The 27,944-nt window shown below is 59.2% G+C and overlaps 2 protein-coding genes across 4 annotated transcripts; both read right to left on the reverse strand.

Moving 5' to 3' along the window:
* Nucleotides 1–383: 383 nt before the first annotated feature.
* On the reverse strand, nucleotides 384–27,607 carry BMP1 (bone morphogenetic protein 1). Its single transcript, XM_056508767.1, has 20 exons — nucleotides 27,382–27,607; nucleotides 17,289–17,402; nucleotides 17,073–17,219; nucleotides 16,338–16,455; nucleotides 14,562–14,740; nucleotides 13,657–13,762; nucleotides 13,204–13,328; nucleotides 11,058–11,173; nucleotides 10,797–10,899; nucleotides 9,548–9,664; nucleotides 7,324–7,469; nucleotides 6,036–6,231; nucleotides 5,825–5,950; nucleotides 5,573–5,733; nucleotides 4,717–4,897; nucleotides 1,883–2,008; nucleotides 1,684–1,811; nucleotides 1,398–1,611; nucleotides 1,067–1,317; nucleotides 384–905 (listed from the first exon to the last, which is right to left on the reverse strand). The coding sequence occupies exons 1-20, from the start codon at nucleotides 27,518–27,520 to the stop codon at nucleotides 771–773; spliced, it is 2,928 nt and encodes a 975-aa protein (XP_056364742.1). The 5' UTR covers nucleotides 27,521–27,607; the 3' UTR covers nucleotides 384–770.
* Nucleotides 2,033–4,710, reverse strand: LOC130262017 (translation initiation factor IF-2-like). 3 transcript variants are annotated; one of them, XR_008842050.1, is made up of 4 exons: nucleotides 3,899–4,710; nucleotides 3,500–3,778; nucleotides 3,100–3,291; nucleotides 2,034–2,702 (listed from the first exon to the last, which is right to left on the reverse strand). XR_008842050.1 is itself a non-coding variant. In XM_056508768.1 (3 exons), the coding sequence occupies exons 1-3, from the start codon at nucleotides 4,502–4,504 to the stop codon at nucleotides 2,655–2,657; spliced, it is 846 nt and encodes a 281-aa protein (XP_056364743.1). In that variant the 5' UTR covers nucleotides 4,505–4,710; the 3' UTR covers nucleotides 2,033–2,654. The 3 variants fall into 3 exon arrangements, 1 of the variants encoding a protein (XP_056364743.1); XM_056508768.1 differs by lacking the exon at nucleotides 3,500–3,778 and having other exon boundaries at nucleotides 2,033–2,702; XR_008842049.1 differs by having other exon boundaries at nucleotides 2,036–2,702; nucleotides 3,500–4,710.
* Nucleotides 27,608–27,944: the final 337 nt, after the last annotated feature.

The raw sequence follows: 27,944 nt of genomic DNA on the forward strand, positions 1-27,944 counted from the left end.
TGGGCGCGGGGGCCGTGTCACTGCCCACCCTCCATCTGCCGCCGCCGGGGCTGGAGCACGGGGTGGGCACAGCACGTGGCACCCACCCACCCACCCACCCCGCTCTGCTGCCTCAGAGACACCTCAAAATAAAGGTGTGAGGAGAGAGAACCCACCTGCGGAGCCCTGGGGAGGGCACAGAGCTCCCAGCCCACCCCCCACCACAGGACCCGCCGTCAGCAGGAGATGCTCAGTTGGGATTCCTGGCTCTGCTCCATCAGAACCCCAAGGATGGGTGTCTTCCCTTAGGATTGGGGTCCATGCAGGGATGTCCTGGGTGCTTTCCCCCCCAGTCCAGCCCAAATTTGGGCTTGGAAGCAAAGAAGCCGGGGCTGCCCCCCCGCTCCAAGTACAAGGGTATTTATTTCATGGGTACAAGAGAGAGACAGCACCTTGTGTGTGTGTTGGGCTCTTTCCCGGTTACTGGTTTGTACATTCAGAGCTTTGGCCGGGGCAGGGGAGGGCAGCGGGTCCTGCTCGGCCCCCCCGGCACCGGGGTGGGCGGCTGCCGGCGGGGACCCCCCTCCTGTGCCCCCCGTGCCGTGGGCGCCCGAGCCCCGGGGCCCCGTGCGAGCGTGTCTTGAGTGCTGAGGTTGGCTGTGTGCTCCTCCTCCGTGCAGTCTGTGCGGGGCAGCGCTCCCCCCCGCCGTCCTGTCCTCCCTGCCCTCCTCCTCCTCCTCCTCTTCCTCCTCCTCCTCCCCTGCCCGCGGCGGGGCCGGGACCCCCGGCCCTCATTTCCTCGTGTGCAGCGTGTCCTGGAACTTGGTGCTGGTGTAGCGAAGGTGGAAACCCTTCTTGTTGATGGTGTCGTCTGAGTGGAAGCGGATCATCACCGAGTCTCCGGCCGAGTAAACCTCCTCGGGGGGCTGCGGGGGGGAGGGAGATCTGGGCTGAGTGGGGAATATTTGCAGCGTGGAGAGTGGGAATCATCACACACCAGACCAAATTCCCGTTTGGGGATTTCTCCACGCTGCTCTGGCATCACTCCTCACCCCCCGCCCCTCCCCTGCCTCCACCCCAGGCTCACCCCGGAGCCGCAGAAGCGCCCGAGGCGCGGGGCCGTCCCGTCGTAACCGTCGAACAGCTCCATGTAGTCGTAGCCGCAGTCTGCCTCCTCCTCGATCTCGAAGGTCTGGAAGATGAGCTCCACGCCGAACCCCTCCTCTGCCATGATCACCCACTCGCAGTCCGAGCCCCCCGGGTAGTTGTTATCCCCAAATTGGGCGTGGGAATACAAGTCCTTGGTCTTCACCTCAGCGCGCACCTGCCCCCCGCACACTGCGGGAGAAGCTCGAATTTAGGGACACCCGGGCTGTCCCCACAGCCCACAACCCCATTTCCCAGCCCCACAGGGGTACCTGTGGTGTGGGTGGCCTCGAATCCCTTCTTCTGGATGGAGTTGTCCGACACGAACTTGAGGAACATCTTGTTTCCCGAGGAGACGACGGGCTCGGGCTCCTTGGCGCCGCAGAAGCGGCCGAGCGCCGGCGCCTTGGCGTCCCTCCCGTCGAAGATCTCCAGGTGGTCGTAGGTACATTCCTGCTGTGCCTCCACGTCCAGCTCTGAGAAGGTCTGTGGAGGTTCTGGGTGAGCTCAAGGCTCGGCAGAGGTCACCCCAGCGCCACCCACGCCCCCAAATCCTACCAGCTTGATGCGGTGCCCCGGCGTGGTGCTGATGGCCCAGGTGCACTCCTTCTTACTGGGGTATTTATCGGGCCAGTTTGGGCTGGTGATGGTCCCGGACACAGATGTCACCTTGTGGTCGCAGCCAGCTGTGGGGACAGTGAGAAGGGTCACGGATGCACGGATTTGGGATTCCCGTGGGAATTTGGGCTGGACCCACCTTCCTTGCAGTCGTGCTTGTTGTCGTGCAGCACGAAGCCGCTGCGGCACTGGCACTCGTAGCTGCCGAAGGAGTTGAGGCACTCGTGCTGGCAGCCCCCGTTGTTCTTGGAGCACTCATCCTTGTCTGGGAGAGAGCAGAGGGATGGCTGAGCCGGCTGGGAAATCCTGGAATGCTTCATTTCCATCCCAACGCAGCCCCTCCAGCCCCCCCAGCCCCACACCGCTGCCCTCCAGCCAAGCAAGCGCCCCCGGGCAGCAGCAAGCGGCTCCAGCATCCCGATTCCAGGGCGGCTCCTCCTCTCCCGTGGGCTCACCCACGGGTGCCACCATTACCTGCTGCTGGGACGGATGGAGGGAGGCAGAAAAACACACAGTGACAACCAAAGATGCACAAGAAAGACCAGGACGCTGGAGTCCCTCTTTACTTATCGATAGGAAATGTCACAGACACGGTAAAAATTGGAAAAGGGGGTGGGAAAAAACACAACAAGGTCAGCTGGGCAAGGACAAAACCAAGCGGGTGGGTGCTTAGGGAAAAAAAAAAAAAAAAAAGTTAAAAAAAAAAAAAAAGGTAAAAAAAGTAAAAAAAAAAAATAAAAATAAGGTCAACAACCAGTTCTGTCAAGCAAAAGGCTGCCGGGGCCGGCAGCACGGCTCGGCTCGGTCCCACCGTGCTCCCGCACGGCTCCGGGGCCGCGGAGTTCCTGAGAAAGACGGAGAGGATGGAGAGGCTCAGGAGGGGCCCCGCGGCCGCTTCTGCATGCGGAACTTCAGGCCGGGCGGGCGCGATTTCGGGGGCTGCAGCTGCTGCTTCTTCTCTGCAAAGAGAGAGGGAGACAAGGGGGGGAGCGATGGGGGGGCGGGGGGCGGCGGGGGGCGGCGGGGGGCATGCGGAGCGGCAGCCGGGGAAGCAGCAGCGAGGGGAGACCCCCGGGAACCCCTCTGCGGCCGGGGGGGGCTCTGCGGGGAGGAAGAGGAGGAGGAGGCTCCGGGAGGATGAGGATGAGCTTTGGGTGGGGTGTCCAGTCTAGGAATGGTTTGGGATTTTCCTCCCTACCGCCGGTGTCGGGGCTCGCCAGCCCCTACCCGAGCCCCCCCAAAAATCCCCCCCGTGTCCTATCGCTCCCCCTGCCCGCGGGGCGGTATTTTGGGGAGGTGGGAGAAGCCAACAGCAAGCGGGCACCAGCCCCCCGCAGCGTCCCGCTCCGAGCTCACAGCGATGCCGGAGAGGAGCCGGGGTCCCTCCAGGAGCGAGGGGGGTCCTGCCCGGGCCCCCCCGCCTCTCAAAGCGGAGGCTGTAACCTGACGTCTCCTCGGTGGGAGGGAGGAGGAAGCGAGGCGGAAAAAAGGCCCTTTTGGGTTTGGGAAGGGGCTTCTGGGCTCAGAGCAGCTCCAGCACCGCGGAGCCTGGGCGGGCGAGACAAGAGCACCGGGGCGGTGTTTTCAGCGATGCTTTTACTCCAACCAGCTTTGCTCGCCGCCACCCGGCATCGCCGTGCGCTCACCGCGCTCCCCCCGAGGGCATCCGACGGCTCCGGGCTGCTCAGCGCCCCCGCAGCCCCCCGGCAGCGCCTCTCCCCCCGCTGCGGACCCCCCAGAACCGGGGGGGACCTACCTGGATGCCGACACCGTGGCGGATTTCCCGGGTGGAACGCGCTCCGACCCCGCGAGGAAGAGGAGGAGGAAGAGGAGGAGGAAGAGGAGGAGGAGGAGGAGGAGGAAGGGGTCACGTCTTCACCGGGGAAAAACGGGCAAGGCACCGAGGGCACGGGGACCCTCCGCGGCCAAAAAGGGGCCGCACGGGAGAGGTTTTGCCCAGGGAGCGACCCCAGAGGAGGGACCCCGCTGTGGCCAAATCCTCCGGGGTGATCCTGCTGCCGGGAAAGCCCGAGACCTGAGCAGGGGAAGGCGGAGGAGAGAGTTTGGTGGTGTATTATAACCGCAAATCCCGGCGGGATGAGGAAAAAGAGGGAAAAGGGCCCCAAGTGCTTTAGGGAGGGAGGGGGAGACTCACCCGGCTGCCCCCGTGGTCCCGCTCGGCCGCCGGGCTTCCCCGAGGAATCGCTTTGCGCAGGGCGCCGGCTCCCGACGGCTGGGCCGCCCTACTCGCCTTGGTTTTAATTAAACAAATAAAGCAAAGACACTCGAGCCCCGGCTGGCGGGGCTGTGCCGCTCCGGGAAATCCCCGCGGGGGGATGCGACCCCTCAAAAACGGCCTCAAAACGGGGTCCGGGAGGCGCTGCGGGTCTCTCACAGCCGGGTTGGTGTCCGGGGCTCTGTGCCACGCTCTGGGGGCCGCGGCAGCCCCAGCCCAGGGCTCAGCCCCGGCTGCATCTCTGCGTGTCCCCATCCCGACCCACAGGACCCATCCGAGGGTGGGGCAGACAGCTGATGGTTTTTTTTTTTGGGAGGAGGGATGGCTCCGAGGAGCTCGGGCGTGGCCGGGCGCTGAGCCGGGATGCGGAGGGAGCCGGTGGCGTGCAGCAGAGCGGGGAGCAGCAGCAGCAGCAGCAGCAGCAGCAGCAGCGGGGCGGGGTGTCACCGTCCCCCCACCCTGGCAATGCCACCCCAGGGGTGCAGCACCCGGGCCCGAGCACGTCCCTGACCATCCCCTGGCCATTCGGGGAGCACCCCCACCTCAGAAGTAGGAGCCAATTGTGCCCCAAAAAAAGGGAGAAAACCTCCCAAAATGTGCTGCCTGTGGCTGGAGGAGTTTGGGACCGGGGGCTGCACCCCCAGTGTGGACAAGGGGAGCGTTAGCAGCGGTTTGGGGGTGCGGAGGGGGGGCTGGCTGGATGAGGAGGGGCAGGGGACGCCCGTGCTGAGCTCTACCTGAGAAGAAATGGGCTTTGAAGCCCTTTTTGGAGACGGTGTTGTCGGACTTGAACTCGATCCTCATGTTGTTGTACTGCGAGGTGATGACCTCGGGTTTCTCGGCGCCGCAGAACTTCCCGTGCAGCTTGGAGTCGGCCGTGAGCCCGCTGCGCACCTCCACAAAATCGTATTTGCACACCTGGGGGGGGGGACACGGGGCTGGGGACACGGCTGGTGCCACCCCGGGGCCACCAGCAGCGTCGGGGGGGACACAGCACAGAGAGGGGCTGCTCCCCGATGTGGGGAAGGATGAATCAGGAAAACCTCGTAAATATGATTGCCTAGCAAAAGGTTTTGAGAATATGGAAACAATAACTAAGATTGAAATGAAAGCCACCTTTGAGATACCAAACCTTAGTTACTAAATAATTAGAAGACAATAGGATGGCTGGCTGAAATTAAACCCCCTTCTGATAGAACAAAGGTCAGAGAAGACCCTGCTAGCCCGGCAGAAGAGTGGTTTTTAGGGTTTAAAGTATAACACATGATGGTAATGTAACGATTCTTTTAGGCTGTATGTAAATGCTATAGGATTTAGATTGTCAGTGGAAATTAGAATGTTCAACATAGAAGATTTATTGTGTTGTAAATGGGAAAATCGCTCTCTTGCTTCTCTCTTTTACTTCCTTCCCTCTCTTACCTCTTAGAACTCTCACTACCCCCTCTCTCTTTCTGCCCTGCTCCCGGCAGGGCCCTTTTTACCCACGCCCTATGCAACAAACCACAAGTTTCAAGACCAGAATACAGAGATCACTCCGTCTGTCGCGACCATCCTGACCACCACACGGCACCTCCCCTACACCCCCACACTCACATCGTTGCCCTCGGTCTCGAAGAAGTCGAACTGCAGCGAGATGCGGTACTGGGTGGGCGCCACCAGCTGCCAGATGCAGTTTTTGTTGGGGGGATACTCCTTGGGCCACCCCGGGCTGGTGATGGAGCCGTTCAGCTTGGTGAGGAACCCTCCGCAGGCGGCTGCAGGGCGGCACCACCCAGCGCCCGTCACCCCCGCGGGCTCGGGGACACCCCAAGGGACACGGGGAGGGTTTTTTGGGAAAAAACTCACCCTCGCAGCGGCGCTTGTCAGACGCCAGCTCGTAGCCAGGGTCGCAGGCACACTTGTAGCTGCCCAGGGTGTTGACGCAGCGCTGCTCGCAGCCGCCGTTGTTGGGCCGGGAGCACTCGTCCATCTCTGGGCGGGGCAGGGGGGGTGAGCGGCCGCGGGAGGGGCTGCGACCACCCCCCGCACCCCCTGCAGCACCCCCGCAACCCCAAACCTTTGAAGAAGTTGACGGCGAACCCGGCCTTGTTGATGGAGCCGTCGGAGACGAATTTCATCCAGAGCTTGTTGGAGGTGCTCTTGATGTCGTCGGGCTTGTCGTAGCCGCAGTAGCGGCCGATGAGGCTGCTCGAGTCGCTGCTGCCGTCCCGGATCTCCAGGTAGTCGTAGGCGCAGCTGTCGTGACGCTCGATCTGGCAGGACAGGGGGTGTTGTTACCCCAGCACCCCTTAACCCTTCCTGCCCCTGCTGCCTGGGGAAACTGAGGCACGGGGGCTGTTGGAGTCAGTGAGTCAGGGGTGTCTGAATCCTCCAGGGAGAAATCAGAGTGCAGGGATTGAATAAGTTACAGAGTGAGTTTTATGTTTTAGTCCCAAATGCTCCAGTGAGTTCTAGTGAAGGTTGAAACACACTGACATCCTCATAATTCCCTGAAAAAACATGGAATGGTGCACCCACTGAGCCCTCCAGAGAGAGATCAGAGTGCTGGGATTGAATCCTCCTGACAGAAATCAGAGTGCTGGGATTGAATAAGTTACAGAGTGAGTTTTGTGTTTTAGTCCCAAATGCTCCAGTGAGTTCTAGTGAAGGTTGGAACACACTGACATCCTCAGTACAGGATATCCACAGCTGTAGACAGGACTCAGGCATTGCAGTTATAGCAGAATTTTGCTGACATTTCTCAGATATAACAAGATAGAGTGTATGTGTAGCTCTAGACATAACCTGGTGTGCTGAAAAACTGGAATTCTAACAGGTAAAGGAGAGGAGTTTGTGTCTGAGCTTGTTAGAAAAATCCCATATAAGAGTTTGTATTGGGAGAGTTGGTGCTTTCAGCCATTGTGGCTTTCAGCCATTCACTTATTGCTTATTGCTTATTGATTATTGCTTTTTACTTATTGCTTATTGCTTATTGCTTATTGCTTATTGCTTATTGATTATTGATTATTGCTTTTTACTTATTGTTTATTGTTTATTGATTATTGCTTATTGCATTTTACTTATTGCTCATTGCTGCTGCTTTGCCATTGCTTGTCTGTGTGCTGCTGACACTGATGTGCTTTGTAATAAGATGTAAATTTATTTGTAATAATTTATTTGTAATAAACAACCTTTTAAACTATGAGCTGCTTTGCTTATCTAAGACAACCCCACAAGCAGGAGCCCACAGAGCTCTGGAGTTGGTGCCTATAGAGAACCTGGGGGTCGGAAAGAGCCCCCACCCAGCAGCCCCAACCCCACCCTGAGGGGTCTCTGGGATGAGGAGACCACCCTGGGGTGCCCACCTCGAAGGACTGGAAGGTCAGTCCCACGTGGTAGCCCTCGGACACGGTGATCTTCCACACGCACACCTTGCTGGGCCTGTAGTCGTCGGGGTAGTTGGGGGACTGGATGTGCCCGTTGTCCTTTTTCACATCCCCTCCACAGATGGCTGCAAGGGAGAGCAGCAGCCTGAGCCCCCCAGGGCCCACACTGACCCCCAGGACCTCACACTGATCCCCAGGGCCCACACTGACCCCCAGGCCCCACACTGACCCCCAGGACCCAAACCAACCCCCAGGACCCCAAACCAACCCCCAGGACCCACACTGACCCCCAGGACCCACACTGACCCCCAGGACCCCACACTGACCCCCAGGGCCCCACACTGACCCCCGGGACCCACACTGACCCCCAGGACCCACACTGACCCCCAGGACCCACACCGACCCCCAGGGCCCACACTGACCCCCAGGGACCCACACTGACCCCCAGGACCCAAACCAACCCCCAGGACCCACACTGACCCCCAGGGCCCACACTGACCCCCAGGGCCTCACACTGACCCCCAGGGCCCACACTGACCCCCAGGGCCTCACACTGACCCCCAGGGCCCACACTGACCCCCAGGGCCTCACACTGACCCCCAGGGCCCACACTGACCCCCAGGGCCCACACTGACCCCCAGGGCCCCACACTGACCCCCAGGACCCCACTGCTCCCCCCAGGACCCACACTGACCCCCAGGGCCCCACACCGACCCCCAGGACACCACACTGACCCCCAGGGACCTCACACTGACCCCCAGGATCCCAAACCGACCCCCAGGGCCTCACACTGACCCCCAGGGCCCCACTGCTCCCCCCAGGACCCACACCGACCCCTAGGACCCCACACTGACCACCAGGACCCACACTGACCCCCAGGGCCCCACTGCTCCCCCCAGGACCCCACACTGACCCCCAGGACCCACACTGACCCCCATGGCCCCACTGCTCCCCCCAGGACCCCACATTGACCCCCAGGGCCCACACTGACCCCCAGGACCCCACTGACCCCCAGGACCCACACTGACCCCCAGGACCCAAACCAACCCCCAGGGCCCACACTGACCCCCAGGGCCCACACTGACCCCCAGGGCCCCACTGCTCCCCCCAGGATCCACACTGACCCCCAGGGCCCACACTGACCCCCAGGACCCCACACTGACCCCCAGGGCCCCACACTGACCCCCAGGACCCACACTGACCCCCAGGACCCCACACTGACCCCCAGGACCTCACACTGACCCCCAGGGCCCCACTGTTCCCCCCAGGACCCACACTGACCCCCAGGCCCCACACTGACCCCCAGGGCCCACACTGACCCCCAGGACCCCACACTGACCCCCAGGACCCACACTGACCCCCAGGGCCCCACTGCTCCCCCCAGGACCCACACTGACCCCCAGGGCCCCACACTGACCCCCAGGACCTCACACTGACCCCCAGGGCCCCACTGCTCCCCCCAGGGACCCACACTGACCCCCAGGACCCACACTGACCCCCAGGACCTCACACTGACCCCCAGGGCCCACACTGACCCCCAGGCCCCACACTGACCCCCAGGGCCCACACTGACCCCCAGGCCCCACACTGACCCCCAGGACCCACACTGACCCCCAGGGCCCCACTGCTCCCCCCAGGACCCACACTGACCCCCAGGGCCTCACACTGACCCCCAGGACCCACACTGACCCCAGGACCCCACACTGACCCCCAGGATCCCAAACCAACCCCCAGGGACCCACACTGACCCCCAGGGCACACACACTGACCCCCAGGACCCACTGCTCCCCTCAGGACCCACACTGACCCCCAGGACCCACACTGACCCCTAGGACCCCACACTGACCCCCAGGGCCTCACACTGACCCCCAGGACCCACACTGACCCTCCAGGGCCCACACTGACCCCCAGGGCCCCACACTGACCCCCAGGGCCTCACACTGACCCCCAGGACCCACACTGACCCTCCAGGGCCCACACTGACCCCCAGGGCCCCAAACTGACCCCCAGGGCCCACACTGACCCCCAGGACCCCAAACCAACCCCCAGGACCCCACACTGACCCCCAGGACCCACACTGACCCACCAGGGACCCACACTGACCCCCAGGGCCCACACTGACCCCCAGGGCCCCACTGCTCCCCCCAGCCCCACTGCTCCCCCTCTGCCCCACTGCTCCCCCAGCCCCACTGCTCCCCCCTACCTTCGTAGACAGCGAAGAAACCTTTCCCCACCCAGTTGCTGCTGCTGCGGAACTCCACCCAGAGGCGGCTGTCGGTGGAGATGATGGGCTCGGGCAGCTTGTTCCCGCAGAACCTGCCTGGGGAGGAAGGCGTGCTGGGCTGCCGTGCTGGGACCCTCCTCTTCCTCACTGCCACCCCCTGGTCTTCACCACTACCTCCTCTTCCTCACTGCCACCTCCTCTTCTTCACCACCAGCTCCTCTTCCTCACTGCCACCTCCTGGTCCTCACCACCAGCTCCTCTTCCTCACTGCCACCTCCTCTTCCTCACTACCAGCTCCTCTTCCTCATCACCAGTTCCTCTTCCTCCTCTTCCTCACCACCTTTTCTTCCTCACCACCTCTCCTTTTCCTCACTGTCACTTCCTCTTCCTCCTCACCACGTCCTCCTCACCACCAGCTCCTCTTCCTCCTCCCCATCTCCTCCTCCTCACCACCACCTCCTCTTCCTCACCACCACCTCCTCCTGCTCCCCCCAGTGCCCCTTTCCAGCCTAAATCCAAAAGCTGCTTCTCCCTCCAGCTTCTCTGGCTCTTTGACTCAAACTGGTGATTCTGGGGCCAGCTGGGATTTGGGGAACATCCAGCTCATGGGGATGGGACTGGGATCCTGGAATCTCCCTGGGGACATCACAGGAATGGGACACTGGAATCTCCCTGGGGACATCACAGGAATGGGATGGGATGGGATGGGATGGGATGGGATGGGATGGGATGGGATGGGATGGGATGGGATGGGATGGGATGGGATGGGATGGGATGGGATGGGGACACTGAAATCTCCCTGGGGACATCACAGGAATGGGACACTGGAATCTCCCTGGGGACATCACAGGGATGGGATGGGATGGGATGGGGTGGGATGGGATGGGATGGGGACACTGAAATCTCCCTGGGGACATCACAGGGATGGGACTGGGATCCTGGAATCTCCCTGGGGACATCCAGCTCCTCGGGGTGGCACCGGGACACTGTCGCTCCCTGGGGAGGGATGTCCCACCCAGCTGGATCATCCAGACTGCTCTCACCGCTGAGGGACAAACTGGAAGCTCCGTTCACCCCAAAAACCCCTCTGGAGGGTCACTCCCCCCTCCCCAGGACTGTGGGACGCCGGGCAGGCAGGGAGAGGGGCAGAGGGATCCCCCGGCCCCGCTGCGGCCCCGGGGCGGTGCCGGCGGGCAGGAGGAGCGGGCGGGGGGCCCGGGGTTGTTACCTCGCAGCGTGGCCTTTCTCCAGAACCCGTCTCTCACCTCCACGTAGTCGTACCAGCACAGCCGGCTTCGGTACAGGTCCAGGGTGGTGAAATTCAGGATGATCTGAGGTTGGGAAGGAGCGCGGAGAGCGCGGGGTGAGCACCCCCCGCACCCCATTGCTGGAACCCAGGAGCATCCCGGCCCACAGCGGGATGCGGGACACCCCAAAACAGGGCTGGGGGGAGGAAGAGGAGGGCTGCCTTCGCCCCAGCGGGCAGTACCTTCTCTCCGGGGGTCACCGAGATCCTCCAGACGCAGTGCATGTGGGCCGAGTATCCATTGGGGAATTCCGGGGAGGAGAAGTTACCCTGGCTGTCCTGGAGCGTCTCCCCGCAGGCTGAGAAGGGAGAAAACCGAGATTCAAACCCCGACAGCGGGAACAGCATCACCCCCACATCCCACCCAAATCCCCAACCCTGAGGACCCAAAAAACCCGCAAACCCTCCCTGGGGCAGGGTGGCACCTCTCCAACGCGCGGCCGGGGGCAGGAGCGCCGGCGGCCCCCCCGTGCCGCGCCACGCAGCCCCGGGCAGCGTTCCCTGGAGCTCGCCCAGCGCTGCCATCTGGTAGCCACATGCCACCGCGGCACACCGAGCTGCGGCTGCCGGGGGGCCGGGGCGGCCGCCCCCCTCCTCACCCTCCCTCTGGCAGGAAAGGTGAAACGGCGCAGAAACGGCTCTTTGAAACCTGGGCTCGCTGCCTTTTTTCCCCCTGCTCGCTTCGCCGTGGAAACAAAAGAAAGGGAAAGTTGTGATCCAGAGAGGGGTTTCTCTTTTTTTTTTTTTTTTTTAATTTTTTTTTTCCCTTTTTCTCGCTCCAAGCTAATGGCTTTTCCTGCTCCCCTGAAGGCGGCACGGCCGTGGGGCCCCTCACAAAGGCGTCCCTCTTTCCAGGCTGCTAATTAGCGGCTGGAATTAAGAGAGGAGCGTGCGGGGAGCCAAAATCTTTGCAGATGTTGCCAGCACAGCCCCGGAGCACGTGTCTGCTGTCAGCCACCCCCTCCCCGCGCCCTGCGACAGTGGTGACAGTGCCACAGCCCTTCGAGGTGACAGCTCCGATGGGATCCCAACCTCATCCAAACCCCTCTGCGTGCCGGGGTGGGATGCGGGAGGAGGATTCACTCCCCGAGGGTGTTTGCGGGGTCAGAGGATGCTCTGCTCCACTGCGGGAATTGTCTTTGGAGGATTTTTCAGGGGGATGATCTTGGAAAATCCTCCTTGGGGATGCTCTTCTCTTGAAGGATTCTTTTGTAGGAAATGCTCTTTGTGGGATTTTTATAAGGGATGCTCTTGCAGGAGGCTCTGGGGGGAGATGCTCTTTGAAGGATTTTTTTTTTTGGGGAGATGCTCTTTAGAGGATGCTCTTGGGGGATTTTTTTGGGGAATGCTCTTGGATGATGCTCTTTGGGGAATTTTTTTGGGAGATTTGTTTTAGAGGATGCTCTTAGGGGGATGCTCTGGTAGGGGCTGAGCTTTGGTGGATGCTCTTTGGGGGATTTCTTTGGGGGATGTTTTTTGGGAGATGCTTTTTAGAGGATGCTCTTGGGGGATTTTTTTGGGAAATGCTCCTGGGGCATGTTCTTGGATGATGCTCTTTGGGGGATTCTTTAAGGGACATTTTTTGGGAGATGCTCTCGGTGGATGCTCTTTGGGGGATTATTTTTAGGGGATTATTTTTGGGGCATACTTTTGGAGGATGCTTATTTGAGAGCTGCTCCTAGAAGATGCTCTGGAGAGGATTTTTTTGGGACAGTGCTCTGGGGAATGTTCTTTGGGGGATTTCTTTGGGGGATTTCTTTGGGGGATTTCTTTGAGGGATTTCTTTGGGGGATTATTTTTGGGGATACTTTTGGAGGATGCTCATTTGAGGGCTGCTCCTGGAAGACGCTCTGGAGAGGATTTTTTGGCACAATTCTCTGGGGGATGCTCTTTGGGGATTTCTTTGGGGGATCATTTTTGGGGATACTTTTGGAGAATACTCTTTGAGGGATTTCTTTGGGGGATTATTTTTGGGGATACTTTTGGAGAATACTTTTTGAGGGATTTCTTTGGGGGATTATTTTTGGGGATACTTCTGGAGGATGCTCATTTGAGAGCTGCTCCTGGAAGACGCTCTGGAGAGGATTTTTTGGCACAACTCTCTGGGGGATGCTCTTCCCCCAGAGGAGCAGGAAGAGAGAGCAGCTGAGGACACTCACACGGGGCAGATTCTGCTGACAGCAAAGCACCTTTAGGGAATCCCACAGCAACGAGGACCCCAAACCCACCGAAAACAGCAAATCCATCGGGGATGACGCCACTTTTTGCCACGATTTGGGTCAAAACCGGCTGTTTCCTGGGAAATACACCCCCGGGCCGTGGCACTGACCTGGGCAGCGGTAGAGCTTGCGAGCCTGGGCGATGTCCCCCTTGCTGAGCCGTGTCCTCTGCCCGATGGCGGGGCGGACGCCGTTCACGTCGTATTTGGGCAGGATGGTGTCGAGGAAGATGCCCCTGGGGCAGGAAAGGGACGAGCTGAGTGCGAATCACCAGCCCTGCAGCCTCTCCCAGGGGAAGGATGCTAAAAACAGCCTGGCTAATTAAAAGCAGCCTGGCTAATTAAAGCCTGCGGGGTGGTGAGTCAGCGGGGACGTGTCCCCGGTGGAGGTGACCGCGGGGACAGCGATTTCCTGCTCTGGGAAGGGGTTTCATCCCGCCCAGAACGGCAGCGGAAACTTTTTTTGGAGGGAATTAACTCTGTGCACAGCTGGTAAATCCTCCTCGGGGGTTGGGGACGCTGTGCCACCGTCCCCAGGGTGTGAGGGGACACGAGGGGACACACCTGGAGAAGGTGTTCCTGGCGTAGTGCATGATGCTGTCGAAGTCGTAGGTCTCCCCCAGCGACTCCACCTCCTCCGGCTCCATCTTGAGGAAATTGTATTCCTGCCCTGCGGAGGAGAGCACGGGGGCACTGCCAGGGTGTGTGGGGTTGGTGTGACAGAAATGTGAATTCTGTCCCCATCTGTTAACCCAGCTGGGGCAGTGCCCCTGATCTCCTGGCACACATTATCTGCTCATGGGCCATCTTTAAAACAGCTGGGCAATCATCTTTATCTTCCCACAGCCCATCCTCCCTCCAGGAGATATCTCCTGTTCATGGCCAGTGAGTCCCAGGGCATGACTGATAAAATTCCATCATCCCACTGGGAGATGCTCCAGCCAGGGGAGGAGCCAAACATTTCCTACCCAGATAAAAACTGAGATTTGGAACACCAGAGCAGCCTTTGCCACTGGATCCCAGAGGAAAACCAGAGCCTTCCACATCATCCCTGGAGCTTCAGAGGAAACTGCACCTTCTCCAGGAGCACTGCTCCAGCTGAACCACATCTGCCACTGCAGGAGGATGCAGCCACCATTGAATGGGACTGTGCCAACACCCTGACTGACTGACGGGTGTCAGCTTGGATTCTGACTCTGGCAGGGGTTGGGATTGTTCTTTGTAATGCTGCATTTCTATTTTAATTTTCCTAGTAAAGAACTGTTATTCCTATTCCCATATCTTTGCCTGAGAGCCCCTTAATTTCAAAATGATAATAATTTGGAGGGAGGGGGTTTACATTCTCCATTTCAGAGAAGCTTCTCCCTTTATTGGCAGACACCTGTCCTCCAAACCAGGACAGGGAGGGACCCCAACTGCAAGGATGGAGAGGAGGAGGAGGAGGAGGAGGAAGGGAAGGCCACGCCCACCTGGCTGGATGTTCTCCCTGATGATGGAGACGTGGTCGTCGCGGTCGGGGCGCGTGTGCTCGTGCCAGAAGCCGATGACGTGGCCCAGCTCGTGCACCACGATGCCGAACTTGTCGCAGTTTTTGCCGATGGAGATGGCCTGGGGTCCCCCTCCCCGCCGGCCCACGTAGGAGCAGCACCTGGAGGGGGGAACCAGGCGATTCCTGGCTCTCTGTGGACATCCCTGTGCTCCCCAGCCGGGAATATCAGGGTCCCACAACACTTTTGGGCACGTGGGAATCACCCCTGACACTTCAGAGGATGAGGAACTTGAGCTGGAGGCTGGCATGGGATCACTGAGTCAGGGATCTCTGAATTTTCAGAGAGAAATCAGAGTGCAGGGATTGAATTAAAGCCTTTGGATGGATTGAAGTACATGAACCCACTCACACACAAAGCAGACATTTAACTAGAAGTAAGTTAGTAAATTTTAGGGTGAGTTCTGATGCTTTTAGTAAGTGAAAGGTTTTAGATTCCAGAGTAGCAGTGAGAGTTCTAGTGAAGGTTGAAACACTCTGATATCTTCAGCAAGAGTCTCCAGGCCCACAGTTGCAGACAGGACTTAGACATAACAAAGCTAGAATAGTGTATAGTAAGTAGTATATAGTATACTGTAAATATATAGTAGTATATAGTAAATAGAGTAAGAATATTGCAAACATTTTCAGATAGAAAAAGATAGATTGTATGCATAGTTCTATATGCAAGCTGATGTGCTAAGATACTGGAATTCTCACAGGTTAAGGAGTGGTGTCTTAGCTTGTTGAAAAAATCCTAAATAAGAGTTTGTATTGGGGAGAGTTGCTGCTTTTAGCCATTCTATTGCTTATTGCTCATTGCTTATTGCTTATTGCTTATTGCTTATTGCTTATTGATTATTGCTTATTGCTTATTGCTTATTGATTATCGCTTTTTACTTATTGCTTATTGCTTTTTATTTATTGCTTATTGCTTATTGCTTATTGTTTATTGATTATTGCTTTTTACTTATTGCTTATTGCTTATTGCTTATTGCTTATTGCTTATTGCTTATTGCTTATTGCTTATCGCTTATCGCTTATTGATTATTGATTATTGCTTATTGATTATTGCTTTTTACTTATTTCTTATTTCTTATTGCTTATTGCTTATTGCTTTTTGCTTATTGCTTATTGCTTATTGATTATCGCTTTTTACTTATTGCTTATTGCTTTTTATTTATTGCTTATTGCTTATTGCTTATTGTTTATTGATTATTGCTTTTTACTTATTGCTTATTGCTTTTTATTTATTGCTTATTGCTTATTTCTTATTGCTTATTGCTTATTTCTTATTTCTTATTTCTTATTTCTTATTTCTTATTTCTTATTGCTTATTACTTATTTCTTATTTCTTATTGCTTATTGATTATTGCTTATTGATTATTGATTATTGCATTTTACTTATTGCTTATTGCTTATTGCTTATTGCTTATTGCTTATTGCTTATTGCTTATTGATTATTGATTATTGATTATTGCTTATTGCTTATTGATTATTGCTCATTGCTGCTGCTTTGCCATTGCTTGTCTGCACTGCTGACACTGATGTGCTTTGCAACAAGACGTGCATTGCAATAAATAACATTTTTAGCTATTATCTGCTTTGCTTATCTAAGCTAACCCGACCAGCAGGAGCCACAGAGCTCCGGAATCAGCGTCTGGAGCCCCAGGGGTGGGAGAAGCCCCCGCCCAAGCCCCGGGGCGGGCCCCGGACGCACCCGCAGGGGCGGTAGGTGAACACGATGTAGCTGTCCTCGTCGTTGCGCTCCAGGAAGGTGACGCAGGTGTGCTTCTCCCAGTGGCGCATCGCCTGCCGGAAAATCGCCCTCTGGCTGCCTGGAGGGGTGGGGAGAAGGGATCAGCTGCAGGGGAAACTGAGGCACCCCAGGGCGCTCCCCTGGATGCCTCTAGACCCGCCCCCCGGCAGGGTCTCAGATCCCTGGGAAAAATTACCCTCATTGCAGGAAGAATGACAAGTCACAAAAAATAAGTAGAGTATCAATTAGGTTGTTAAAAGATAGAAAAGTGAATTTTTAGGAATGTTTGTGTTTGAAGCTGAAATGAGGATTTTGGGCATGGTGTGTCTTTTCTTTGTCCTTCTTCACGTCATCCAAGTTAAGTGCCATTACTGGATGGGTTTGGGACAGAATTGGACAGTGTAATAAAATTGTCGTGTATTGGAAAGTAATTGTAAATATTAGGTAGTTAATTTATAGTATAAAAGATAAGGGCAGGGCAGTGTGCCCCGGATCTCAAGCCGAACAGACCACAGTTAGCAAGAGAAAGAATTTCTTAGATAAGAAACAAAAAACAACCTTGAAAACCTCACAAAACATCCTCCTGAATCTTCTTCGGTGACCAGCTGGGAAAACCCGAACTTTAAACCACTTTTATGATCTCAGGCTCAGGAGACCCCGCGGGCAGTGCCACCCTGGGCTGGCTGTGTCACTCACCGCTGAAGTTGCCGCTGATCACGTAGGGAATGACCCCGTCCGGCCACACGCGCTCCGGACGGGAGGTGGCGGCTCGGCGGCTCCGGCCCCGCTGCCGGCCCCGGCTGCGCCCTCGGGGACCCGCCCGGGGGTTGGTGGCGTTGCTGCCTGCGGGGATTTTGGGGGGTCAGCGGGGGAGGATGGAGGCAGGCAGCGGGGTTCGGGGCGCGGCGGTACCTGAGGAGCCGGAGGGCGGGCGGGTGATGGTGCGGCGGGTCAGGTCCACCACCCGCTCCACCTGGAAGAGCTGCAGGTCCTCCTCGTCCAGGGCGATGTCACCCAGGAAGGCGGCTGCGAGGGGAAGAGGAGGTGTGAACGCTGCTCTGCGGATCCCGAATCCCAGCGGGTGCCTCTCCGCACCTGGCAAGCCCCGAAAACGAAGGCAAACCCTTCCTCCTCCTCCTCCTCCTCTCTCCTTCAGCTGCGCGTGGTGCTGGCGCAGCTCCCCCCTCCCCAACAGCTGGAGCCAGCCCCGCTCTCACATCTGGATCGCATAAACCCCATCCATCACTTTTTTAGGATTTCTATTATTATTTGTGTTGCAAAACTGCCCTTTTTCTTTTCCCCCCTCCACACACTTTTGCTGGCTTTAGGACCCTCTTCCTGCCCGGCTCCTGCCCCCCAGCCCTCTGCGAGCTCCGACAGCCCCAGGATGCTCCAAGCAGCGACCTCTGAGTCATCTGAGCGGAGCCGGATGGGCCGGGAAGCTCCCGCTGCGCCGGGGGAAGGGAGCCGGGACCTCCCTCCAGCACCGGGGGGAGGCAGAGACCACTCAGCATCACTGGAGGACATGACCCTGCACAGAACCTTCCTCCTCCTCCTCCTCTCTGTCCCCTCCGGGTCGCGGGACACGCGTGGCTCCCTGCACTGACCCCAGGCAGCTGCTCTGGAGATGGGGTTGGGGCTCCTCGTAGGTTTTGGGTTTTTTTTTTTTTGGGGTGTCTGGAACATCCCCTGGGAAGGGCAGGATCGGGAATGGGGTGGCCGGAGCAGCTCAGGGGATGAAGGGGAGCGGAGCCAAGGTCGCGCTCGGATCCCAAAAGAGCCGCTAATTATGAAATCAAGGCGGGAGGAACGGCCACGGGAGCAGAGGAGAAAATTGGATCCCATCCCGTCCCGCGGCACCGAGCCCAAACCTCGCTCCAGAGGTGCTGTGGAGCGCTTCGGGGCGAAAGAGCCGCATTTTGGGGTGAAAGAGCCACATTTTTGGGGTGAAAGAGGCACATTTGGGGGCGAAAGAATCACATTTTGGGGTGAAAGAGACACATTTTGGGGTGAAAGAACCACATTTTGGGGTGAAAGAGACACATTTTGGGGTGAAAGAACCACATTTTGGGGTGAAAGAACCACATTTTGGAGGTGAAAGAACCACATTTTGGTGCGAAATAATCACATTTTGGGTTGAAAGAGGCATATTTTGGGGCCAAAGAGCCACATCTTGGGGTGAAATAGCCACATTTTAGGGCGAAAGAACCATATTTTGGGGCCAAAGAGCCACATTTTGGGGTGAAATAGCCACATTTTAGGGCGAAAGAACCATATTTTGGGTTGAAAGAGGCACATTTTGGGTTGAAAGAGGCACATTTTGGGGCGAAATAATCACATTTTGGGTTGAAAGAGGCACATTTTAGGGTGAAAGAACCATATTTTGGGGCCAAACCCCACATTTTGGGTTGAAAGAGGCACATTTTGGGGCTGTCCCCAGCCCGGCCCGGTGCGTGAATCCCATCGGGGCGATCTCCGGGGCGGAGCGCGGACCCGCGGCAGCGCCCAGGGCAGAACAAACACTGCGGGGCCGGCACCTCCCCGGGCAGCGCCGCGGCTGGCACGGCCAGGCTGCAATTTGAGGGCACAGCAGAGGCAGGAGCCGGCCCTGGCCAAGCCCCACACCCTCCCCGGGCCGGCAGAGACGTGTCCGAGCGGGCAGCGGGGGAGGACCGGGAGGAGCGTCCCGTGCCAAGAGCCGCACCGAGAGACAAGGGAAAGTAAGCTCGCTACAGCCGAGCGGAGCCAAGTGATATAGAAACCATATGTGAGGGATTTGGGAGACGTGAGAGAGCCGGGCGGGCCAGCCCGGGGCTGGCGGGTGATTTTCCTGCGGGTTTGGGCTCCCCCAGAACCCCCCCGAGGGGACACGGGGTGCCCCGGCAGCGATCCCTGTACGGACACGTCGGGGCCAAGCCCAGAATTTGGATTGAGAAACTTCCAGGTTGGTTTGGGGCTCCGGTCACGTCCTCCTCCCACTCACTCCCGTGGAATGAGGTGACACGTGGGAGAATTTTGGGGGAGCTCTCTGCTCACCAAAAACACCCAGACGCTGTTAAACTCCCTGAGGGGCTTCACTGGTGACGCTGCCACGCTGCTGCCACTTGTTCACGTTCATCACGAAAATGTGTTATTCCCCAATCTTACCCTTTTTTTTTTTTTTCCTGTGCTTTTTCTCATTTTTCCCTGCAAACTGGCTGAGGTCCCAGCCCTCTGCTGGGCACAGCCCAGGTTGGAGCAGGTCAGACCTGTCACACCCCCAGCACCATTTCCTGCAGCACATCCCCTCACCCCGCCAGGGCACGGTGACCAAGGGAGCCCAAACCACGGGACACAGGTCCCCAGCCGTCCCTGGAGGTGTCCCGGTGTCCCTGAGCTGTTCCCAGCCCTGCTCGGTCACAGAGGTCCCGGGGGCAAGGTCCGAGCCAGCGGGGAGGATGCGGTGCCAGCAGGACCCGGCTCCAAGGCCACGCGTGGGGTAGGATCAGCCAGGAGTGAATAAATGTTGAGAAAAATCATCCCAGCTCCATCCCTGAGCACAACCAGCCCTCCAGGAGCTGCTCTTCCCCCTCCGCAGCCGGGAGATAACTCAGCCCTCCTCTGTTGTTTGAGTTTTGTTTTTTTTTTGTTTTTTTTTTTGTGTGCTGTGTTTTCTTTCGGGTTCTCGGAACGGTGACGTAACCTCGGGGCTGAAGATTTAGACAAACAAGGTTTCTCACTCGGACCCCAGCCAAACCCCTGAGCACCCCATCCCGATCCTGCCCGCTCAGATCCCCCTGCTGGGTCCCTCTTTTCCCTGCCCGGGATGCAGGAGCTCAGCATCCCTCACCCCCCGGGCAAGGTGAGCGCTGCAGGGGCACCCACGGGATTTTGGGGTCAACCCGACCTCGAGCCCCACCGAGGCCGGGAACCGTGTTACAGGAAAAATGCGATAAAACGAGCGGTGGGAAGGGGTCGATGTCCCGGTGAGCCGGGAAAAGCAAACAGAGCGGTGGGGAAGCCTTGGCAGGGCGGGCAGCAGATAAACAGGCCGGGATCAGATTCCAGGTCAGTCTGGGGCACAGCAGCTCCCCGTGCGCGGGCAGGGCAGGGATTCTCATCCCTGGAAAGAGCCCAAAAAAGGGCGGGGAAGATCCTCATCCTCATAGGGATGTCACCAGCCCTTGAAGGACGCTGGGCAGGGGGGACCCTCATCCCTGTGAAGATCCCAGAAAGACCCTCAGCCTTGTGCAGGTCCCAGAAGTGCAGGAAGGGCCCTGAGCAGGAGGATTATCATCCCTGTGCGGCTCCCAGAAACCCCAACAGGCTCTGCACAGTGTGGGAACCATCTGCCCAGCCCAGCGTTCCCTCCGTGATTCAGCAGCTCCATCCCAAATCCTCAGGAGAGCTGCGAGCATCCCTCCCGTCTCCCAGGAGGGAAGGATCGAACCGCTCCGCCCCAGCGCGAACGCGATGGAAGCGAGATTTTAAATGAGTGTGTCCCTGCCTCAGCCGGGCTGTAAATCCACGGAGCGGCCGGAGCAGCATCCCACGGCTCCCGGAGCCCTTAAATATGTGAGGAATGCTCCTCGCACCGCCCCCCGCCCCCGCACGCCGGCCCAGCTGCGCGGCGAAACACGCCGGGGCCGCGGCCCGACGGGAGGGGGGACCCCTCTGCTCTGGGGGTCCCCCTGGCCCCGGGGGTCTGCCCTGCCCCCAGAGCTCCGGGCGGGGGAGAAGGTGGAAGGACGCGGAGCATCCCGTGGTTTTGGGGTGCGGTGGCCGTGGGAGACCCCCAGGACAGCAGGGACAGGATGGAGGAGAAGCAGCCCCTCTTCTGTCCCCCAAAATCGGTACAACCCCTCTCCTGCCCCCAAAACTGGTACAACTTCTCTTCTGTCCCCCAAAACAGGTACAGCCCTTCTCCTGTCCCCCCAAACCGGCGCAGTCCCTCTCCTGTCCCCCCAAAAAGCACAAACCCTCTCATGTGCCCCAAAACCGGCATAGCCCCTCTCCCGTCCCCTAAAACAGGCGCAGCCCCTCTCAAGTCCCCCAAAATCAGCACAGTTCCTCTCATGTCCCCCAAAACTTGCACTGCCCCTCTCCTGTTCCCCAAAACCGGTACAAACCCTCTCCTGTCCCCCAAAACCGGTACAACCCCTCTCATGTCCCCCAAAATCAGCACAGTCCCTCTCCTGTCCCCCAAAGCCGGTACAACTTTTCTTCTGTCCCCCAAAACCAGCACAGTCCCTCTCCTGTCCCCCAAAACCATCACTATCCCTCTCCTGTCCCCCCAAACTCGCAGCTCCTCTCCTGTCCCCCAAAACCATCACTATCCCTCTCCTGTCCCCCAAAACCATCACTACCCCTCTCCTGTCCCCCAAAACCGGTACAGCCCCTCTCCTGTCCCCCAAAACCATCACAACCCCTCTCCTGTCCCCCCAAACCGCGCGGCCCCTCTCCTGTCCCCCAAAACCGGTACAACTTTTCTCCTGTCCCCCAAAACCATCACTACCCCTCTCCTGTCCCCCCAAACTCGCAGCCCCTCTCCCGGTGCCCCTCGGGCCGCGGCAGCCGCCAGCCTGTAAAGCAGCCTGAGGAATATTTGCTTTCCCGGAGCACCTTCGGAGCAGCAGGGCCGGCACAAAGCAGGAATTCAGAGCTCGGAGGCCAGGCCGGGAGCCAGGCCAGATCTCGGCCCCCGTGCAGCCAGAGGGGAAACTGAGGCACGGGGGGGATGGAGGCGGTCAGCAGCACGGGGCACCCCCAAAAATCCAGCTCTGTGCACCTCCTGCTTCCTGGCTGGAGCATCCTTCTCCCAGCTGGTGTTTTTGGGGAAACAGAGAGAGGCTCAACCACCATATCCAAGGTGGAGGGATGATCCCTATCCCGAATTCCCTCCATCCTCTCTCCCTGAGCACCCAAATTCCCTCCCCAGCCCTGAGCACCGGCATTCAGCCTCCAAAGCCCTTTGCCTGCTCCAGGCCATGAAATAAGCACGGAGGAGCCTCGAATAAACAAATTCCAGGAAACGTCGGTCCGGAGGCAGGTTGGGAGCGGGAGGGATGCTCGGATCACTCCAGGGGAGCGTTTTTCCTTCTGCTCCTCTTCCGTGACAGCAAAGGGAGGAAGAAACCTCCTCCAGGGCTCGGCGTGGTGGAGGATGCCAAACCGGGTGGAAGGAGCGAGGTCTCCCTGCATCCCCTCTCCAAAGCCGGGTCACCGAGGAAAAAACACACCCCGGGCCAACGGCACCGCTCCCTGTGAAAGGGAGAGCTGCTGGAAAGGAAAATATTTGGGAATTGCGCTGCCAAGGGGATGTCGGGAGGGGGTTGTTGTCACTTTGGAGAGGAGCCTGGTGGCAGCAGGAGCAGGGGATGGAGATGGGGACACCCAGCTCGGCACACCCCGGGCTGTCCTGTCCCACAGCCCCCGAGGGCTCCCAGAACTCTGGGCATCCTGGCCGGGGCTCTGGCTGCCACCATCCCCCCGTTGTGCGTCCTGTCCCCGCTCCCAGCACACCTGAGCCCTTCCCGAGGCTGCTCCCGGCTCCCTGATGCTCCTCCTGCCGCTCGGGACGTTCCCCCTCCATTCCCCACGTGTGTGGAGAGCGGTTTGATTTTGCTAGATTTTTTTTTTTTTTTTTTTGCCAGATTTTTTTTTTTTTTTTTTTTTTTTTGCCAGATTTTTTGCCAGATTTTTTTTTGCCAGATTTTTTTTTTGGCCAGATTTTTTTGCCAGCAGTGACCTCCCACACCCCTTGGCCAGCTGGTGAGCGGCACCTCCGCTGCCCACAGCTCGGCAGGGATGCACTGTGAAACCTTTTTTTTTTTCTCTCCAGACACCTCCAAGAATCCTCAGCAAAGCCGCAGACAGCGAGGACAGACACGTTGCTGCCCGGAAAACACCCTTCCCAGGGTGAAAAAAAAAAAATTAAAAAATTGGGGAAACCCCACAGCGAGCCATTCTCCCTCCTCTCCCCTCATCCTGCTTTGTTCTCGCCGGGTCCCCCCGCGGCCGCCCCGTCCCTCCCTGCCACGCGTGGTGCTTAAAACCTCAGGAAGTTTTGCCGTCTCCCCCCTGGGCACGACGTGAATCAGCAGCCCAGGCGTTTCCCAGGAGCCAGGGAAGGGCTGGGAGCCCCCCCGGCCTCGCCACGGCACCCCCGACCCCCGCCGGAGGATGCGGCCGCGCCGAACGGGTGATTACACAAAGATAAAGCGGATCCCGCGATCGGCCCGAGATTTCCAAGGTTTGCCCAGCTCTGAACCTCAGGCCTCCCGCCGGCCCCGGCTCCGCGGGTGGATTTTTACCCGGCATGAATAAGTGACATATAACGGCTGGAAAATATTTTTGGGCAGCTTGACAAGTGTGACTGCAACCAGTAGCCTGGGTTGGCTACGCCTGGAAAGTGTAATCTAGGTGAAATCCCGGCGGCTGGAGAACTCCAGGCACGGCTGGGAAGTTCCTGTGGCCGGGAAAGGGGGCTCAGAACCCCCAGCCCCATCCGGGTGTCCCGTGGTTCTGCCGTGCAGGTGATGCTGAGCTGCCCGTGGGAGTTTGGGAGAGAAGATCCCCCCCTAAACACGCATTTTGGGGGGCTGTGTGAGCCCCCAAGGGCTCTGCACGCCCGTGGATCAGGGTGATGGAAAGTTGGACAGAGGGGTGTCAGTTCAAACACCCCAAAATGTGGGTGTGGAGCTGACCCAGACGGGCTCCATCCCAACTGGGGGCACCCAGGGGGTCCCATCTCCCATCACCGAACTGCTCAGCACCCCTGGATGAGCCAGAACGAGCGCTGGGGCCGCTGTCCCTGCACAGCTGGGGGTGCTGGCAGCGATTCCAGCGCCTTTCCCAACCGGAGATCCGACCCGGATCTGACCCGGGCACCGAGAGCCGAGCGGGTGAAGGGAAAGCGGGGCCGGGAGCGATTCCTTCCTGCCTGGCTCCCCCCGGGCCGCATCTCCCGTTTTGGCATCCTCGGAGGCTCTTCCCCTTCCGCCGGCACCGCTGCAGGCGGGTGGCATCACCGCGGTGGCCGCTGGTGGCCTCGGGATACCTCTGGCATGAGGAACACAAATCCCTCTCCCGGTGTTTTCCCGAGCAGCTGCGGTGACAAAATTTCGGCGCTTGGGTGTTTCTGTGTCCCCAAAACGGAACCAAACCCTGGCGTCAGGGGAAAGCCATGGAGGGGCCAGGAGGATTCCAGGGGGTTCGGGATTTCCCCGGAAAACTGAGTTTCATCATCTCGGCGCTGGGGTGAATTTCTGGTGAATCCCCGGCTCGCTCGATGCGTGGCAGGGCCTGATCCCCACCCCCGGCTCCCGAGGAAACGCTCCCGTAATTCAATTAATCCCATCAGGATCTCATAAAGGCAGGACGGGGATGGGGAGGGGTGGTTTTGGGGTGCCCAGGAGCTGGGTGAGGAGGCGACAGAGCCAAAACTAATCCGGGTGCAGCCTCGTCTGCGGCGCTCAGCCGGAGGAAGCGGAGCGGAGGGAAGGCTGCAGCCGGCTCTGCCCGGACGGTTTTGCAAGCCTTGCTGTTTCAGCCCGGGAGGGCAGGAAGGGAAGGATTTTTGGCCAGAAAAAAGCCCTCGTGTAGACAGAGTTATATCAACAGCCGCCTCGCAGCGCAGACAATGCCAGCGCAGAGAAACGTGATCCCCCGCCAGACCCCGCCAGACCCCGGCCCTGCAGCCCCCTCAGCCCCGCGCGGCCCTCCCGTGCCTCAGTTTCCCCCCTCCCCAAATCCTTCCGTCCGCTTTAGCTCATGTTGGGACACAGGGATTTGTTTCCAGTTTGTTTCCAGCCCTTCCAAAACGCGGGGAGCAGCTGCGAGCCCCCTGTCCCGGCAGAGCGGGACCCCGGCCCGCGGCTGCAGCTCCCGGGGGTCCCAGCGGGGACGGGAATTGGGGAGGGGTGTGGGGTGGGAAAGGGGTGCAGAGTGTGGGGTCAGGGATGGGGTGCAGAGTGTGGGGTCAGGGATGGGGTGCAGAGTGTGGGGTCAGGAATGGGGTGCAGAGTGTGGGATCAGGAATGGGGTGCAGAGTGTGGGATCGGGGATGGGGTGCAGAGTGTGGGTTTGAGGATGGGGTGCAGAGTGTGGGATCGGGAATGGGGTGCAGAGTGTGGGCTCAGGGATGGGGTGCAGAGTGTGGGCTCAGGGATGGGGTGCAGAGTGTGGGGTCAGGGATGGGGTGCAGAGTGTGGGTTTGAGGATGGGGTGCAGAGTGTGGGGTCAGGGATGGGGTGCAGAGTGTGGGTTCAGGGATGGGGTGCAGAGTGTGGGGTCAGGGATGGGGTGCAGAGTGTGGGGTCAGGAATGGGGTGCAGAGTGTGGGCTCAGGGATGGGGGTGCAGAGTGTGGGATTGGGAATGGGGTGCAGAGTGTGGGGTCAGGGATGGGGTGCAGAGTGTGGGGTCAGGAATGGGGTGCAGAGTGTGGGGTCAGGAATGGGGTGCAGAGTGTGGGGTCAGGAATGGGGTGCAGAGTGTGGGGTCAGGGATGGGGTGCAGAGTGTGGGCTCAGGGATGGGGTGCAGAGTGTGGGTTGGGAATGGGGTGCAGAGTGTGGGGTCAGGGATGGGGGTGCAGAGTGTGGGCTTGGGAATGGGGTGCAGAGTGTGGGGTGGGAAAGGGGTGCAGAGTGTGGGGTCAGGGATGCGGTGCAGAGTGTGGGGTCAGGGATGGGGTGCAGAGTGTGGGGTCAGGGATGGGGTGCAGAGTGTCGGGTCAGAGATGGGGTGCAGAGTGTGGGATGGGAATGGGGTGCAGAGTGTGGGCTCAGGGATGGGGTGCAGAGTGTGGGCTCAGGGATGGGGGTGCAGAGTGTGGGGTCAGGGATGGGGTGCAGAGTGTGGGTTTGAGGATGGGGTGCAGAGTGTGGGGTCAGGGATGGGGTGCAGAGTGTGGGTTCAGGGATGGGGTGCAGAGTGTGGGGTCAGGGATGGGGTGCAGAGTGTGGGGTCAGGAATGGGGTGCAGAGTGTGGGATCAGGGATGGGGTGCAGAGTGTGGGCTCAGGGATGGGGTGCAGAGTGTGGGGTCAGGAATGGGGTGCAGAGTGGGGGTTCAGGAATGGGGTGCAGAGTGTGGGGTCAGGGATGGGGTGCAGAGTGTGGGCTCAGGGATGGGGTGCAGAGTGTGGGATTGGGAATGGGGTGCAGAGTGTGGGGTCAGGGATGGGGTGCAGAGTGTGGGTTGGGAATGGGGTGCAGAGTGTGGGCTCAGGGATGGGGTGCAGAGTGTGGGGTGGGAAAGGGGTGCAGAGTGTGGGGTCAGGGATGCGGTGCAGAGTGTGGGGTCAGGGATGGGGTGCAGAGTGTGGGGTCAGGGATGGGGTGCAGAGTGTGGGAGCGGGGTTGGGGTGCAGAGTGTGGGGTCAGGGATGGGGTGCAGAGTGTGGGGTCAGGAATGGGGTGCAGAGTGTCGGGTCAGGGATGGGGTGCAGAGTGTGAGTTGGGAATGGGGTGCAGAGTGTGGGGTCAGGGATGGGGTTCAGGGTGTGGGGTCGGGGATGGGGTGCAGAGTGTGGGCTCAGGGATGGGGTGCAGAGTGTGGGTTTGAGGATGGGGTGCAGAGTGTGGGGTCAGGGATGGGGTGCAGAGTGTGGGGTCAGGAATGGGGGTGCAGGATGGGTCCGGCTCTGAAGAGGGGGGCTGGAATTGGGGGGCTTGAATGGGGGGGCTTGGGGCTCCCCACCACCTTTGACAGCTGCCAGTGCAGCCAAGACCGAGGAGAAAAATCGGGGCGCAGGGCCAGCCCCCCCTGCTCCTCACCCTAAGTACAACCAGATGCATCCCGGAGCGGGACCGGCCGCTGCTCCTCCCGTCCCCCCCATCCCGGGACTCCCCGAGTTCGGCCGTGCGGAGCCCCGAAACGCGTGCGGGGCACACTCACAGCCGCGCTCACACTCACACCCGCGCTCACACTCACACTCACTCACACTCACTCACACTCACTCCCGCACTCCGGTCCCGCCGCCCCCCCGCGCTCCCCTTTGTCCGCGCATCCCCCCGCTCCTACCGGCTTTGCAGGGGTCCTTGTAGTCCAGGGGCTCCTCGTCCTCCTCCTCTTCCTCCAGCACGTAGGAATAGTCCGGGAAGCGCAGGGCCCGGGCCAGGAGCAGGCAGAGGAGCAGCCCGCAGCTCCGCAGCCCGGCCATGGCTCCGGCCGGGCTTTTTTCCTTCCTCTCTTCCCTCTTTCCTTCCCTTCTTCGCCTTTTTTTTTTTTTTTTTCCTCCCTCTCTCTCTCTGCCTCTTTTTTTTTTTTTTTTTTTTCTTTCTTTCTCTCTCTTTTTTTTTTTTTTTCCCTCTTTCTCTTTTTCTTTTTTTTTTCTTTTTTTTTTTTTTTTTTTTTTTTTAGGGAAATGAGATCTGGCGGGGGCGGGTTCAAGCGCGGAGCTCGGCCCCTGCAGCCCCGGGCGCAGGGCTGGGAGCGGGGCCAGCGCCGGGGGGGCGCCGGGGACGGGCTTTTGAGGGGACCTGGCCCGCAGCCCCCGCTCCTGCTCCTCCGCAGCCCCCGGGGCCGGGACTGTCCCGTCCTGTCCCGTCCTGTCCCGTCCTGCACCCCCCGGGTCCCGTCTGGGA

The sequence above is a fragment of the Oenanthe melanoleuca genome, chromosome 22, assembly GCF_029582105.1.
Source record: "Oenanthe melanoleuca isolate GR-GAL-2019-014 chromosome 22, OMel1.0, whole genome shotgun sequence".
Classification (NCBI taxonomy): Eukaryota; Metazoa; Chordata; class Aves; order Passeriformes; family Muscicapidae; genus Oenanthe; species Oenanthe melanoleuca.